Source organism: Protomyctophum bolini, assembly GCF_963924005.1.
Source record: "Protomyctophum bolini genome assembly, chromosome: 21".
Classification (NCBI taxonomy): domain Eukaryota; kingdom Metazoa; phylum Chordata; class Actinopteri; order Myctophiformes; family Myctophidae; genus Protomyctophum; species Protomyctophum bolini.
Genome location: NC_137882.1, coordinates 7,804,604 through 7,823,174, shown reverse-complemented (window position 1 = coordinate 7,823,174; position 18,571 = coordinate 7,804,604). Strand labels below are relative to the sequence as shown.

At 44.9% G+C, this 18,571-nt stretch overlaps 1 protein-coding gene across 1 annotated transcript in view; it reads left to right on the top strand.

Moving 5' to 3' along the window:
* Nucleotides 1-17,232, top strand: part of nrn1a (neuritin 1a) — an 18,861-nt gene extending 1,629 nt beyond the window's left edge. Inside the window, exons 3-4 of the mRNA XM_080793189.1 lie at nt 11,975-12,122; nt 16,221-17,232. Coding sequence (XP_080649315.1) covers nt 11,975-12,122; nt 16,221-16,467 — 395 coding nt within the window. The 3' untranslated portion in view covers nt 16,468-17,232. The remainder of the gene's footprint in view (nt 1-11,974; nt 12,123-16,220) is intronic.
* Nucleotides 17,233-18,571: the final 1,339 nt, after the last annotated feature.

The window sequence follows — 18,571 nt, the reverse complement described above, 5'->3', positions numbered from 1 at the left end:
TTTTTCCTTATATTAAACAATTGAAGCTTCATGGTTGCTAAAACCTTTCTTTCATGATTTTTTATATTCATATATTTTGATATCAACTCGTTAAGCTGCGGGGACGTCGCCCACCCTTGAACCCCCCTGTAGGACCACTGGGGGTCCCCGGACCCCACTTTGAGAACCACTGGGCTATATATAGCCTATACTCCCACACTTATAAATATAAATACTGTATATAGGTTATATGCGCATTATCTGCTACATTGATGTGTGGGAGGATAAAATTATGCATTTTTGCGTTTAGCAAGAAATACATAATTCACCTACAATCAGGCTGTTTCGGCGCACGTTTACAACGTGCCTCGACGGGATTCGAGCGCGATTCATATTTTTACATGCAGACGAATATTGTATTTATTCGTACGAATATTGACACCTGTATTTATTTTTTTGTTGTTAAAAACATCAACCTTGACAGCTGTGTTTGGTATTTTCTTTGACTGATAATAGTTTCTTGAGAGGCAATAATGTGTAGGCCAACTGTATTGTTTTAAGTCAAGTTGTATTATTCTTATATTCTTATTCTTATTATAATGCCATACCTACTTCATTATACAAGAGTGTCACGCACTATAGTAGTTTGGGCCATAAAGGTATCCACCTGACAGCATCGATGTTATAAATCCCTAAACTATGTAATTGTAAATTGCAACTGCATGTGGATGGATTTTATGTCATGATTTTGTCGTGGTATAACGTTACTTGCATGCATGCGCTATGCAGGCATGCCATGCAGGCGGGAGAATGATAGTGAATTATTCAAGCCGCAGAGGCACAGCTTTCTCTAGTCTGCTGCTATTGTTAGAGACGAGAGAGAGAGGAGGGGAGGGGGGGGGGGGGGGGGGCACGCAAGCATGCGCTTTGGGCTTTACTTGAATTGACGAAGGAATATTTTATATGAGAGAGAGAGAGAGAGAGAGAGAGAGAGAGAGAGAGAGAGAGAGAGAGAACGGGGATGATATATATATTGTGATGCTGTTTTTTATATCTCATATTTGACAAGACAGTTTAATATAAACTCTTCTCTATCTCTATATATTGCGTATTTTTATACTGATTGATTTGACAAAAATATAGCCGATCTACAATTTCACAATGCATCGCAATGTAATGTGTCGTGAGCTTGCAGATCGGCTATTTAGAAAATGAATGGGAGATGCATCATGGGGATCAGAGAGGAAAGGAAAAATATGCTAGGATTATTTATGAATGATACGAGGATTTGGTTGTGATAATATCTCATAATATTTGACACACGTATCCACGTAACCTCTACTTCATATCATGTCTTTGGCTGTTTAACGTTTGGCTGTTGTGTGGACTGCAGTGCCACCCATTAGCCTACACCTACAGCATGTCTCCTCTTGTCCTGCACCGAATAAACCGTCGAAACGATACAATTGAAATGTTAAATGTATAATCAAATCACCTACTATTAACCAATAAGCCTATACAACGAGACATGCCTTATAATTGCTATGCGCGCATTCGATGCGCAAATAAAGAGAGTCCTACACGCGGTTATTGAGGCCTCCTATAACGAAATACATCGAATCGATCAATGTATAGGCTATTGACGTCGTATAGTATAGGCCTACGGGACATTTTCGTTCGCATTCGATCCGTGCCTTTCAAATGATCGAACGTGCATGGGGAAATGGAGAAACAGGTGGTACCATTTGGTTTAAATGTCGTTTTATTGTGAATGAGGACGCTCTCCTCTTGGTCGTGCGCGCGGCGATCTCCTGCGCGCCTGCGATCACGTGCGTGCGATGAACACTCCCGGCACCCATATATATATATATATATATATATATATATATATATATATATTATATATATATATATATACTATATTTATTTATTCAGTAGCCTATACATTATGCCAAGCAAAAAATGCAATTCAAATCGTAATACAATTCTCTCTCTCTCTCTCTCTCTCTCTCTCTCTCTCTCTCTCTCCCTCTCTCTCTCTGCGTCTCTCTGCGTCTCTCATGGAACATAATCGGACACACCTCGCCGTTTAACAAGCCCAGTGTCGATGTAATCCACTTGTAACTCATAGGAGTGCATAGCTACAAAATGGAACCAAAGGGAGTTATATTAATAAGCTAATATATAAACTAAGCGTTGATCGCTCAGTTCTTATTTCATTATTATATATTTTTTTAGGATTAAATTGTGTATAAAAAAAAACATCAGCCAAAAATAGCAGATTGTGATGCGTTTGTGTTATTGTGTGAGCTTATAGTTCTTCTCTGTAGAAGATGTTTGGTGTAGACTAGACTATAGGACAATAGGCGGTGTGTATAGAGGTTAAGATTGTGCGTTTTTTTTGCAGTGAGGGAGGCATGGCACTATACTATACTACTAGAGAGGTGGGCGTGTCTTCTGTGGTGTGCGCGCGTGTGCTTGCTTACGTTGTTAAGTGTGTGCGTGCAGGCAAAAATCATGTCGTATTCTCCAGACTGAGTTACAGCTTACATTGACAGTGACACCCATAATTGTATTGCGTGCGTGCGTGCGTGCGTTTGTGTGGTGTGCGTGTGTGTGCGTGCGCGAGACTGTCCTGATTTCACCCTCTCAATCATGTGCACCACATGCACACAAGTTGAGCTATCGCTGCTTCGAGAGATTTAAACTGCTGCAGAGAGGGAGATGGATGAGAGAGAGAAAGAGGGAGGAGAGAGAAAGAGAGAGAGACAGAGAGAGAGAGAGAAGGGGGGGGGGTAGGACCAGGAAAAAAAGAACAGTGAAACAGTGTGCGTGCGTGCGTGCGTGCATGCGTGCGTGCATGCGTGTGTGTGTGTGTGTGTGTACTATTATATATATGCATGTGTTTGGAGAAGCGATGATGTCATGCTGTTCCATGACAGCCAATAGAATGACAGTGTGGAGAACAGCAGCGTCCCACACAGTATACAGCAGAGCTCACACGTCACATGTCTGTGTGTATATGATTAATATGAATCATATTCTATATGATTCCTATATTCTATATGATTATGTATGATTCGTATATGATTCTGTATGATTCATAATTTCATTTCTAATACTGCACCGGTCTCCCTCCCTCACTGTCACATCAGACATTGATATAGCTGCCTCTGCCCACAAACAGAAGGACCGCTTTTCTCAGGTTCTTGTCAAAACTTTGAAGCCACATTGGTCATTTAATCCACTGCGGTTCTCAAAGTTTGTCCTGGGGACCCCAGGGGTCCTTGAGCGGGTTACAGGTGGTCCCCGGGTGTCCTGGGGACCCCAGGGGTCCTTGAGCGTGTGCTGCATTTGAAATGAAAATGTTTGAGAATCACTGGTTTAATTTACATAAAACCATCTATCTATCTACCGGTATCTATCTATCTATCTATATGACTAAACCTCCTCCCCCTGCCCCCTCCCCCTCTCCCCCCTCTCTCTCTCTGTGTCACCACTAACCATACTGTGTCCTACACGTCATGGTGTGTTAGTCTGCAGTTGATCGAGCGGAACCACACACATACACGCACGCACGCACGCACGCACGCACACACACACACACGTCCGGAGGGAAACCGTGAATACATGCAATCAAGCCTGCTTAACGAACCGCTCGACCCGTGCGCACACACACACACACACACACACACACACACACACACACACACACACACACACACACACACACACACACACACACCAGGCTCTGACTTGAAATTGGGTTCGCAGAGGTCGTGATAAAGGGATGTCGTGATGGTTTATGTCTATTAGAATGAATTAAGGAGGCAACATGAGTGGTAGTGTTATATATTAGGTCTAAATTAACACACACGCGCGCACACACACACACACACACACACACACACACACACACACACACACACACACACACACACACACACACAATTTAAGAAGGCAATGTCTTTGTAATCCACCACTTTTACTGCCTTTTGAAAGCGACAGCAGCAGACAGTATAAACACTGTGACTAATGGACAGATACTCTCACTAGTCACTATACGCTCTTCCATTTGTTTGGAGTTCAATTTCACTGAATGCCTGAGAGGGACAGTTATACTCACCTTGCAAAGCTTCGCTTGTGACAATGTGGATTTATAGTGCATACTGTATACTTTAGATTTACAGTATGTGCATTATTATTTCAAATTGGTTTGGTTCTTGACTACTGCTCTACCACATATGTTTTTCATCCCTCTGGCGTGTGGCATTTTGTTTTAGCAAATGTGGGTCATGGGTGGTATGGCCGAGCTGGTATGGTATTAACCACTTGAACCACCTCAGCATCCACAAAATTGTTTTGGCGAAGACATTAAGGTGTAGATAAAAGCAATTACAGAGCCAATAGATATGTGCATGTCATTATCATGACATTAAGTTATGTGGGAACTCCTACTGAGTGGCAAAAAAACGACTTTCTGGCCTTTCTGACAGCCTGTACATCCAAACAGAAAAGTCCTTTCTGATTGCATTAAATGACGTTAAGCTCACTTTGCCACTCACTTTGCTACTCGATTTATGTATGCGCATACCCTCAATTCAGGACCAGTTTCCTAAGTAAGTTCCTAAACTCTATAGTCTATAGACTCTATATAGACTCTAGAGTAGCGGTTCCAGAACATTTTTAGGTTTCTCTATTATTAAGGTTATTGTAGTGGTCAATTTGTATTGGAGGTGGGGAGGGAGGCGGGGGTAGCGAGACATGGCCAAAGCATTTCCAGAGGTCCCCAGCCAAAAACGCTGAGAAGCCCTGCTCTCACACTGAGATGGATAACTAGGCTATAACTATAACGATGAGAGTCCACACTGAAGAACCATGAAGAGCGATAAAGTAAACACAGCTTCTAGCATGCACACACTGCTCAGTCCAGCTGTGACGGAGCCAACCGCAGTGGGGCTGAAAGCCAGGATAATCTGACACAACTTTCCAAGGGTCAGTCAGTGGGATCGACTGCAATGCAGATGTCCTCCCGAATATGGATTATGAATGGCTGTCAATCGTTCATAAAACCGCTCACAGAGTGATCCGAAACGACATATTAGTCCACAACTATACTGTATAGTATTCGTTGTAGTTGATGTGTGGTCGCTGCCATCCATTTGAGTTAGAACGATTTTTACATTTATAGTTATCGTCGTCGTTATGGTGCATGGTGTGAATGGCCCTTTATTGCCTCCTTATAGTCCCTATACTGTACATTGGTCGGGGGGGTAGGACCAAGGGATTTGGGATTTGTTTATAAACATTTTGGTATTTGTTTATAAACATTTGTGATTTGTTTATAAACATTTGTGATTTATTTATAAACATTTTGGGATTTGTTTATAAACATTTGGGATTTGTTTACAAACATTTGGGATTTGTTTATAAACATTTGGGATTTGTAAGTCTCATGGGGGGGGTAGGACCACTACCAGTTGACCTGTAGTAAGTCTCATGGTCGGGGGGGTAGGACCAAGGGATTTGGGATTTGTTTATAAACATTTTGGTATTTGTTTATAAACATTTGTGATTTGTTTATAAACATTTGTGATTTGTTTATAAACATTTTGGGATTTGTTTATAAACATTTGGGATTTGTTTATAAACATTTGGGATTTGTTTACAAACATTTGGGATTTGTTTATAAACATTTGGGATTTGTAAATCTCATGGGGGGGGTAGGACCACTACCAGTTTACCTGTAGTAAGTCTCATGGTCGGGGGGGTAGGACCAAGGGATTTGGGATTTGTTTATAAACATTTTGGTATTTGTTTATAAACATTTGTGATTTGTTTATAAACATTTGTGATTTGTTTATAAACATTTTGGGCTCTGTATAATATGTTGCCTAGGGCCTCAAAAGGCCTAGAACCGGCACTGTGTACATACATGGTCTATCATTGATTTCATATACATTACAGACACACAGAGCAGGCCTCATGACTTATACAATATGTCTTCCGTCATCTTTTCCTTGTATACTGTATACATGATACGCGCCTCGGCCAACAACAGTGAAAATTGACTTTGTTGTGAAGAGAAGGGCCTGTCTATGATGTCAAGCATTTGGAACGCATGCCCTTTCGGCTACACAGTATTTGTCAGAGAGAAGAGGCGGCACGGGGACCCAGAGATGAGGGTCATTTGAAGTCGATCTCATGGACAGAGGGCTGATAGAAACCCGCTTCAGAATAATCGCCTCGGCCAACAAAAGTGAATATGATTTTGTTGTGAAGAAAAGGGCCCGTCTATGATGTCATGCATTTGGAACGCATGCCTTTTCAGCGACACGGTATACTTAATGCTGTAACCGTTATCATGGAGGCCAGTCTATGAGGTGAATACATATAGGCTAATATGTCGTATCAAAAGGGAAACAGCAGGCAGGCAGGCAGGCAGGCAGGCAGACAGACAGACAGACAGACAGGCAGGCAGGCAGGCAGACAGACAGGCAGACAGGCAGGCAGGCAGGCAGGCAGGCAGGCAGGCAGACAGGCAGGCAGGCAGGCAGGCGGCAGGCAGACAGAGATTTGTGGGGTTGTGGGTTCTGGACATCTGTCGATCCGACCAACTTTGGCACATGTCACCACCCCCGGGTCCTTGGTGATACACATGACAAGTCTGAAGTCAGTTGGGCAGACGGTTCTCAAGAACAGGGACAGTACAACACCTCGCAAGTCCTTCTGCCTCATCCTCTGGACACTCCAAGCTGTCGAGAGTTCGAAACTGTCTGTGGACATGTCCCAGGCTGGACCATCAGAGAGAACGGAGCCAGCAGTCTCACACCGCCGCCCGGTGATAATACGCGGCGTCCGCCTGCCGTAGGGAAGTTGCCGACTCACCGGGTCTCTCCCGGTGACGCTGCACCCTCCACACTCCACAGCCGCTCTCATGGGCCTGGAAGTCCACACACCGCTGCCCCGATGGCGGACCGACACACCGCGGGGGAGTCACCGGGTCCACTGCCTCTCCTCCCGGCACCTGTTAGTGTTCACGGGAGGGACCAACAGGCAGCGTGGTCGCCGTTAGTAGACTACGTCGCTGGGTACATCTTGACGTGATATCCTGACACACAGCCACCGCCACAGGAGTTGAAAAAGTTCCAAAAGCTGTACCCACTACATTAACGATCGTAGTTGGAACGGGTGCGGTTGTTAGATGTTAAAGAACAAGCAAAGTTGGCGTCCACCGGCGTTTCCACCGTGCCGCCATTGCTGCGCGTGCGCAAACACACACACACAGCAGACAGGCAGGCAGGCAGGCAGGCACACACATATTTGTGGAGTTTGGGTTCTGACCAACTTTCGCACATCACCACCCCCGGGTCCTTGGTGATAGATATGTGTGGAACACACACACACACACACACACACACACACACACACACACACACACACACACACACACACACACACACACACACACACACACACACACACACACACACACACACACACACAGCATTTATAGATAGATGGCATGCTGTTTATTTGCAGACAGGGGCTAAGTGCGCAAGTTATTCAGACAAATTAGTCGACTGCTCACCCTGCTGTTGGTTGACACAGGTTCATGTCTCATACTCTGTTCTTGAACTTTGTAAATTGCTCTGGATGCGAGCATATACATTTTACGATGTGCCTGCGGTCTTAGACATTTGTCTCAATGTTTGCCTCACTCAGACTACTTTATAGTGCAAGCCACTCACAGGCAGCTAGTCAAAATTCACACCGGTTTGGTTCAGACCGTAGATAAATCTGATCTTTAAGAGCTACAGTCAAAGTACAAGTGCAGACTGAGACACCTCATTATAAATCAGATTTTAATCACATTTTCCTTTGTGATCTGATTCCAGTCTGGACATTCAGGGCCATGCCTAGGAGTTGGGGGGAGTTTGGATGTGGCGAAAAACACGCATGCACCAAATCGCACACACGCCAGCACACACTACCGTGGAATAAAAAGGATAGCGATCAGGCTGATATGCTGTATAAGCCTCACCTGTCACCACTAGAGACACCTCATGTGACTGAGATACCAGTCTGTCTCAGTGTTGAGGCTAATTGAGAACCATGTGAACATTCAGGTTATCAGTCAGGTACCTTTGAAAAGATATTCATACTTGTGAGCATGACCTTTATGCTCCTGCAGAAACCGTGAAAGAGTATATGTCAGACTGGCTGCTTCTTTTCTTGACCACATCATCACAGATTTACGCCCAGTTTACTTTACCTATAAAGTTATAGCTCCTCAACCCTGCTTATCTGTCTGGTGCCACGAGGAAGGTGTAAGATGTAATGGCAATGATTAATGAAGCTGATCTGCCATCACCAGAGACGGCTGAACAGCTGCAGATGTCACAGGAAGGAAGAAGTGTTATCTTTTGAGGTGGCAATGTACACATACAGGTGTCTCAATTAGCTGTAAAGCATTCTGTGAGTGTGACTATAGGCTCCTGCAGGTGACTTCACTTATAGGAGTAGGACTCGGAGTAAGAGTTTGTATAGGCATTTCTAATATAGACTTTGTGTAGTTAATAGTTATTCTAAGCAAGTCAGTGTATTCCAGAGAGTGGTTCAGGTTCTGTAAATGCACTATGAAAACAATACAGAAATGTGTTGATTGCGACCATATGAAAACCTGCATCTCCCATCCGTCCGTCCGTTAGTTAGTTAATCACCCCACACCTCCATATATGGCCACGCCTCGTGACATCACACCTCCATACATGGTCACACCGCATGCCTTATGACTCGTCACGCCACCATATATGGCCATCTCCAAATCATGACACTGACCTCATCTATATCTATAACCCATGGATAACCATACATGGAGAAGACTGGATCATCACCTAGATCTGCATATATGGAGCCAGCCATATATACCTTACTGGTATATTAAAAATAATGTAATTTTTGAATTCTTTTTTTTTTTTTAATCAAGTACTCCAGGTAGCCTACTGGAAGTGTGTCATGCTCACATCTGCATGGCTTGCTGTGACTTTTAACAAGGCTGACACCTGGTGTAGTGGACTTGGCTGACAGTTTTGTGATGGGGATGCATAACATTAGATATTACATTAGATATTACATTAGATATTCAAAGCAGCGGTATAGTTGCACTGGACCCTATAGGCCCAACCTTCAGCCTGGTATGAGATCTGTGCTTAACGTAAAGGAAATGTAACCGAGATGCTCCGTTTAGGCCTCCACATGAAAACTGAGAATGCTAATGGTGCACCCCCCCCCCTCTCTCTCTCTCTCCTCTGCCCTGGTTCCTTGTGCCTCCCATCCCCCTCTAATATATTCTATCTCTCCTCAGACTCCTCTCCTCATTCCTCCCTCTATTTTTAAATCTAGTCTCCCCCTCCTCTGCACAGCTCTCTATCTATCTATCTATCTATCTATCTATCCATCTATCCATCTATCTATCTATCTATCTCTCTATCTATCTATCGGTCTTTCTGTTGTATATATCTACCTGCATCTATGTTTCTCTCTCCTGTCTTTTGTTCTCCCCACTCCTCTTCACTGTGTGTGTGTGTGTGTGTGTGTGTGTGTGTGTGTGTGTGTGTGTGTGTGTGTGTGTGTGTGTCACACCCATGTGAAGTGAGGGGCGCCCTTATCATCGTACATCGTCATCTCATTCCGGCCAATCAGAATTAGCTTGTTTGTGTTTACAGTACCAACACTCAACATTGTCCATTAATTGTCAATGACAATGTTTGTGTTAGGACAAAGTTTGTGTTTGCACACACACTAAACGCTGGACAGAGGAGGGGCTAGCTGCTAAGCTGACCTCAATAATAATAATCGATTGATTGTTGGCCGGGGAACACATTCAACATCTTCACGTGGTCTCTGATCCAGTAAAGGTTGAGAACCGTTGGTTTAATAGCTTTGATGGAGAGCTAAATGATATATTCTCCTTTTGCCAAACATAAAACAGGAGACGTGTGCGACAGTTCAATTATTTTGAAATGAGTATCTGCTTGCCGGAGGGGGGTGGGGTGGGGGGGTGGGTACAGCTTGATTGAACTCATGGCCAAGAGGGGGCTGATAGAAACCCGCCTCAGAACAGAGTTTGCCTTTTATCAAATCATATCCTGTCAAGAGACATTTGTCTGGATTTGGGGTCAGGGGGATGTCTTGTGAACATTGATCAAAGTCATTGATTTTGTCATTCTGAGAGGGTCGACTGAGGTTGTTTTCACACAAGTAGCGGATTCGGGTGTTATCAACGCATATATAAACGCATATCAACCTGTAGGTTATCCATTTAATGGAGCCAGTAGACTCTCCTGGAGCAGAGACATTGTTGTTGTCAGCCATTGTCCTGACGTGTCGTTGTCCGACTACTGTCCCTATCCCTAAATCTAACCCTAGCCTCAGTCTTAACCGGCCATGTCAGTCAGTTTCACAATGTTTTCGCTTCGGCGGCAGTAATTTCAATTCCGCAATTTCTAATCACAGCCATGCAGTATATATATAGGCTCCAGTAGAGCCTATACTTGCTCCATTGCATGGTCTTGGTGAATAACCTACTAGTGATTATGGGGTGATACTTATATAGCAGTCAAAGCAGCCTAAGCAGGTGATACAAGAGGTTCTCAAACTTTTCTGGATCAGGGCCAACTTGAGAATCTTGCAATCTTGCACGCGTTAACACCCCACCCATCTGACCACATTTTCAGAGCATGTTTATTTTAATGATCAATCAATCTATTGCACGTGTTCTGATCAATGGAACTAATGTAGTATACTTAACAATAGAAACAGAGCCCGCAGGTGGATGCTGGGGCGATGGGAGTGCAACAAACTCAATAGAAAAAATAACAAAATAGCAGCAGCATAGCACAGTAGCAGAACTGAGCTGTTGAAATCAATGGTTCAAAAGTGGGAGAACCACGGGAATGAGTGTGGCCTTCAGTGCGCTCTAACACAGCCCTAAAGTATGTTACAGTTCAGGCAGTGCACCATACATATAAGTACATCACGTACAAGTACCAAGTATCAGTAGACAGCATGTTGTATATCACAACAATGAGGAAGTGCCGGTCTCAAACACACTGGTCCAGTGCGTTAGAGATTCTCTCTCACTAGGCTGGTAAGTGTCTCAGGTCCCCAGCTTCTCTCTAAAATGCACTAGTTTGGCCATGAAATGAAATGCATCCAACTGGATCGGCACAACCCAGAAATGTAGCAGTAGAACAAATGACTTACTCTGTCCGGTACATTACTTTATTAAAATGGCACAAAGTGCATTTTAGAGAGAAGCTGGGGACCCGAGACACTTCCCAGCCTGGAGAATATACTTTTACCAACACGAAACAGGCTTTGTTTTGGTGATTAGCAGAGTAGTTTTGCCTATTTTCGGCAAAAACATTGGACCACTCACACAGCAGTGGAATTGACCTGTGTGCGCAGAGGCTTTCCAGTCAAATCAGTGCGTCAGTGAGAGAGACTCGCTAACGCACTGGACCAGGGCTATTCATCCTTATGATGTTCTGCATGTCCTGGGAGTCAAGATGTCTTCACTTATAGGCCTGATAGCTATTGTTTTAATACAGCCTGTCTTGTTTTGGTAGTATAACTAATATTAACTATAACTATGGTCTGATACCTAACCTGTGTTCACTGGCAGAACATCTGAGTGTCTAATGCACCTGTTCTCCCCATGAATTCATGTATACAGTAGCCTACACATTAAAGCACTGCCACCTTGAAAGTATTGTCTCAGACTCCTCTTGCCTCATCAATTACTGATTGATCCAGAATTCCACAACAGCACTGCACCCTCTGAAAAGTCCAATAGTGCTGTGTGGTTAAATTTGTCCCCAGCCATCACCCGCTTGACAGCACGGGTGGGAGAATGTTACAGCACCATGTGACACTGCGTTTAAAGGTCTCTCTCTCTCTCTCTCTCTCTCTCTCTCTCTCTCTCTCACAGACTATGTCTTACAGGCAGTAGCAGCCAGTACAGGACAATGTGAGACGGTGTTTAAAGGGTTCAGTAACTGTCTGTTGGAGCTGGGGGAGAACATGGCTCATTACCCACAGGAGCTGGACGAACGCGAGAACCTTCACAAGATCTGCACGTAAGTGACGGACGTATGGGCGCACGCACACACTCGTGCACACACAGACACCCACACATGTAGCCTATAAGCCTATATACAGTACAAGTGAGCCTGGCGGTCACCAGAGAAAGCATTGTCACTGTACGTCACAGAATCGTTCAGTGACAGCGTTTTGAAAACAAACCACATTTTGTATCAAGATTCAGATCTTGGATTTTCTGTATTTTAAAAGTACATATTATTGTGTCAAATTGACACATTTTAAACATTTACACATCTGTCTGTACTGTGAATAAATACATAAAACCCAATGTGAGATGACACTTCTACTCCGCCCCCGATTGTCTAACCCACCCTCACAAAAAAATCAGCTACAAATGTATGCACCAACCGATAGGGGCGCATGGCCAAAAACGGATTAAACTTTGCTTTTTATTGAACAATTGGAAGATACCAGTACTTATACACGCCCTAGCAGAATTGTAACATCCAGCGCTTTATGCTGGAGATCTGCCTCCATCTCCCTCTCCCTACTACATGTTACAAAACATTGTGTTACCGTGGCGAAGTGTTTAATCGCCTGGTAGAGACACTCTATAGATATGATCAATCAAACTTAACTTAATATCAAAACAACAGCCATTAAGTCATCAATAATGTTTATAGAACACATTGTAGTGAATTCTAATCTGTGGTGGTGGGAGGACTGGTTGTTCTGGGGGGAGGAGGAGGTGGGTGGTGGGAGGACTGGTTGTTCTGAGGAGGTGGGTGGTGGGAGGACTGGTTGTTCTGAGGGGAGGAGGTGGGTGGTGGGAGGACTGGTTGTTCTGGGGGGAGGAGGAGGTGGGTGGTGGGAGGACTGGTTGTTCTGGGGGGAGGAGGAGGTGGGTGGTGGGAGGACTGGTTGTTCTGGGGGGAGGAGGAGGTGGGTGGTGGGAGGACTGGTTGTTCTGGGGGGAGGAGGAGGTGGGTGGTGGTAGGACTGGTTGTTCTGAGGGGAGGAGGTGGGTGGGGGGAGGACTGGTTGTTCTGAGGGGAGGAGGTGGGTGGTGGGAGGACTGGTTGTTCTGAGGGGAGGAGGTGGGTGGTGGGAGGACTGGTTGTTCTGAGGGGAGGAGGTGGGTGGTGGGAGGACTGGTTGTTCTGAGGGGAGGAGGTGGGTGGTGGGAGGACTGGTTGTTCTGGGGGGAGGAGGAGGGTGGTGGGAGGACTGGTTGTTCTGGGGGGAGGAGGTGGGTGGTGGGAGGACTGGTTGTTCTGGGGGGAGGAGGTGGGTGGTGGGAGGACTGGTTGTTCTGGGGGGAGGAGGTGGGTGGTGGGAGGACTGGTTGTTCTGAGGGGAGGAGGTGGGTGGTGGGAGGACTGGTTGTTCTGGGGGGAGGAGGTGGGTGGTGGGAGGACTGGTTGTTCTGAGGGGAGGAGGTGGGTGGTGGGAGGACTGGTTGTTCTGGGGGGAGGAGGTGGGTGGTGGGAGGACTGGTTGTTCTGAGGGGAGGAGGTGGGTGGTGGGAGGACTGGTTGTTCTGGGGGGAGGAGGTGGGTGGTGGGAGGACTGGTTGTTCTGGGGGGAGGAGGAGGTGGGTGGTGGGAGGACTGGTTGTTCTGGGGGGAGGAGGTGGGTGGTGGGAGGACTGGTTGTTCTGGGGGGAGGAGGAGGTGGGTGGTGGGAGGACTGGTTGTTCTGGGGGGAGGAGGTGGGTGGGGTTGCCCCGCCCTCTGGCGACACCCCCTCCCTCCCTCCCTCCCTCTCCCATGCACCCAGAACGGGTGGGCGCCAGATGGCAAGCTGCAGCGAGGAGCCCCCTGACACCCAACACACACACACACACACACACACACACACACACACACACACACACACGTACACGTACACAAAAACACTGCTGCAAATTAACAAACACGTGCACATATATAAATGCATGCGTGCACATGCTCACTCTCTCTATTTTTCTCTCTCTATTTCACACACACACACACACACACACACACACAGACACGGTCACAGGTTTTTAATTTAGCTACAACTCCATCACCGCAGTCCCAAAGCCTGGCAGGTGGGGCGTGTTAATTTGCCTCATTGCATGCACACACGCACACACACACACACACACACACACACACACACACACACACACACACACACACACACACACACACACACACACACACACACACACACACACACACACACACACACACACACACACACACACACACAAACACACACAAACGTTAATTGCTCTGAGATACCGCATCAACACGGCTCGGTTCAGGAGGTCAACATCAATAAGAGCAGATTGGATTAGATACGGTGTGTGTGTGTGTGTGTGTGTGTGTGTGTGTGTGTGTGTGTGTGTGTGTGTGTGTGTGTGTGTGTGAGAGAGAGAGAGAGAGAGAGAGAGAGAAGAGGGGGGTCATTTGGCAGGAGTCAGCACGCGTCAGACAACAGATTGGTGTAATCCCTCCATCAAAGAAAGAAAGAAAGAAAGAGATAGAAAATTTGAAAATTGCAGCGAGAGAAAGAAAGGATGGAGAAAGGGAGATAAATTATTCTGTTGACAGACAGACAGACAGACAGACAGACAGACAGACAGACAGACAGACAGACAGACAGACAGACGGATAGATGGATAGATGGATAGATGGATAGATGGATAGATAGATAGATAGATAGAACAAGGGGGAGATGAGGGGGGATGAGAACTGCATGCTGGTCGATGGAAGGATGATGTTTAGAAAGAACAGAGAGAGACAGACAGCTTTAGTTAGTAGTTGGTTTTACATTGTGGTATTGCTACCCGAGTTTGTTTGATAGTATACAATCAAATGTTAAAGGATAACAGAAAAAAAGTAAAACCCAGTATAGCATCAATTTAAAAAGACTGGCTGATGTGCCGGAGGTCGGATGCTATACTAGTTGGTGGAGTTAAACTATGCATGCTCGTATTTTGAATCCTTGAGTACTTCTTAGACCCCCATATAGTCTTCAGTGAGCTATAGTGGTTTCATGTAAGAGCCATGTTGTTGCCTTGGAACACAGAGTTCTCTTGTATCAGCCAGGGTTGTCACACATACTGTCCACATGCAGCGCACTGAGAACAGCATGCTGGGCTTTTAAAAAGCCATGACTCATGACACAGCATATGCTGCTTCCACACATAATATTATGCTGCTTATTATTATTCTGTTGACCATCACCACCAGAAGATTCAAACACTTTTCCCATGCATGCAGACCCCTTATCATGGTTGTGATTTTTTCTTTAAGTAGAAGAAGAAGACGCCTGGGCATTGTGATGACCCATCCTGTTTGTGTTCTCTGTTCATGCGACAGGGAGAATAGCCTTGACCAGCCTGCTGAACAGGTCAGATGCCATTCTGCCGGATGGCCAGCAGTTGGCCAGCGCTGGGTGCCAGACGTTTTTGCATAACCTTTCCCAAAAAGTAGCAGATGTTTACACCAGTTTAAACCGGAACTCTCTTCCCTTCTAGCTTCTGAGGAAGGCGGTCGCACGCCGCCTTCACCCACTCCCCCCCCCCCCCTGCTGCCCGGCTGTGAGGCAGCCCTTCAGAAGAAGCGTGGCGTTAGAATCAGTGTTTTTTATCTGTCTCAGACCCGAAACCAACCCCACGGCCCCACCCCCACCCAAGTCATGCTAATTATTCCCCGATTAACGTGAATTAAACAAAACTCACCTTTATATGGCTATGGCAGCCCAGACAAAGTTACGGTAAGCTCATCTTTACGGCTATGGCACATATCCTTAAATACTCCTGAGCCAGATTGGAGTCAGGTGTGCCTCATCCTCTAGGGCTCTAGGCACACCACTGCAGGCTGGTCCCCTCCTCCTACACATGGACAGATAGAACAACACCATTAGAACCCAGCAACACCACACAAACAGGATGGGTCATTATACAGCATCGAGAGTATTAAGCGTGATGGTCATCGCTGAGAAGAGAAACCCAACCAGCCCGTCTTCAGCAGAAATACATTAAAGACTGGCGCTGCAGCAACTTAAAAGACGTTAATTGTGTGTGGGCATGGCCCCTTCTATATAGCAACAGTGTACCATATGCTGTGTGCTTTTATCTCTCTCTCTCTCTCTCTCTCTAGTTACTGGGATGACTTCCACTCGTGCGCCACTACGGCATTGGCGGACTGCCAGGAGGGGGCCACAGACCTGTGGGAGAAGCTCAAGAAGGAGTCCCGCAGCCTGCAGTTCCGAGGGAGTCTGTTTGAACTCTGTGGAGGCGCCAACGGAGGGGCCCCCAAAACACCCGCCGGGCCCCCGAGAGGGGCCATCACCCTGCTCCTCCTAACAGCACTGTCCACCCTGCTAGTGACTTGGCTTGCCTTTTAGTAGAAAAACAGCGGAGTAATTAATAATAAAAAAAATATATTTAAAAAAAAAAGAGAAAAAAAAAATACATGAAAACACAGAATAAAAAAATGAGTGCTAGCTATTCCTCAACAAGAAACCATTACTTCAAGACAAGACAAACGGATGTTTTGTGTTCATCTATAGATCGAGAGAAGAAAAAGAAGAAACTGCAAAAGAACTACAACCCCCAACATGGATTTTAATATTACAACAAAGTCATCCGAAGAGGAGGGACGAAAAGCATGGTTTTACCATATAAGGATATTTGGGAAGGTGGGGCGGGGCTTCAGCTATAGCGTTCATCCAATCACACCTTTCATTTGATCTGGCAGGTTGATGGCAATATTTAAAGTGACAAGACCTTTTGGTAGAAGTTTGGGTTGTGTACTTAACTTGTCATGATGTGGCGAATTAATTTGCTCTGTTGTACGTTGATTAGAAATGAATAATTCAATAGCTCTTCCTTGACTTGGCTTCCATTATACATGCCTGAAACAGCTCGCAAAGACATTGTTTTAGCACATGAAGGTATACACAAGCAAAGCTGATTCTGATGATAAGAAAGATGACTAAACCCTGCAGTAAGGCAAAATGTAAAATTCCTGTTGATTTTAATCCAGATGCGGTTCTCTGAAGATCCAGTCCGGGTCTTCTTCGTCCCTCTTCTACAGAAAATGGCTAAATCAACATGAAGTTGATATTTTTTATTCAAAACAAATTCCATACTGGGTTTTGTAATGTTATATTCTTTTTGTTATTGTTTAAGCGCCATGAGAGTGACTTTGACAGCTGTTTCACAATACAATGGAAGTCAATGAGAAGACTAATTTTGGATTATAATTTTCTAATCAACTGCACTGCAGCAATACCTCACCAAATAGGACAAATCATTGGACATGACAATGTAACTACACCAGTGGTTCTCAAGGTGGGGTCCAGGGACCCCAAGGGGTCATTGAGAGCGTTCCAGGGGGTCCCCAGCTAAATTACTTAAAATAACCTAAATCATGTGAACCATGACTTTGTTTTTTTTTAATAACTTGTTTATTAGTTTTTTTTTTTTTACAGAAGCATTCAAATCAGGAGTTTGACAGCTTCATAAGAACACAAATCTTGTATTAGGGGGTCCCTGGCAGACAATATTTTCAGATGGGTGTCCACGGCAAAATACATATTAATCTGGGGGTCCTTACATGAAAAAGTCTGAGTGCCGTGCACTAGTAAGTAACTAATAGTACTATGCCATTTCCAAACCTCTAACAAAGAGTCCAATTGTTTCGTTTTGAAATATTAATGTATGTTAGACGCATGGGTTGAGATTTACGGAGATGATGGAGTTATTATGATGGCGTCTGCTTTACAATCAGAGTGAATTACACCGTATTAAACATTATTTATTCATGTCTAAAGAGGCTATAAGGCCGACACGGCGTCAGGTCATTACAAGCTGTCTACACATGAGTGCTATTATCGTAGCCTCAATGCTGCGGGTGGAAACCTTGTATGTCTTTTCAGGAACCTGCGACCACATTGTGTTCAAATGGATCCAATGTTATTATTTAGCCACAACTAAGCTCTTTTTTAATACATTTTCATTCGTTCAATGTAAACCCCACAGGGACACTTTTAAAATAGGCCTATAATCCCTATATAGGCTTACTAAAATAGTCTATCGGAGTCACACAACTCGTGAGTGGTTCTATTTTGTGTGGACATTATATAGAGGAAATGGGACATTATTATACTTTACCGGAAAAAAATAAAAAATAAAGAAAAATGAAATATCCAGGAGATACAAGGTTTCTGCACACAGCAACACAAAAAAAAACCATGCAGCCCTGCGGGATTTGATCATAAATAAATAATCAGAATCATCTAAGACTTACTTGAACGGTATAATTCCTTCCTCGCGGCCGCTGGCTTTGACCTAACCCCCCCCCCCCCCATTCTTTTAAATTATAGATTTTTTTATTTAATTTTGGACAAAATTACAAACCACGTTTGGGTTCCGGATATAAAGGCAACCCATCCACACTCGAACGTGGCCGGAATGCAATGATTGTGTGATGAGATATTTGTACTT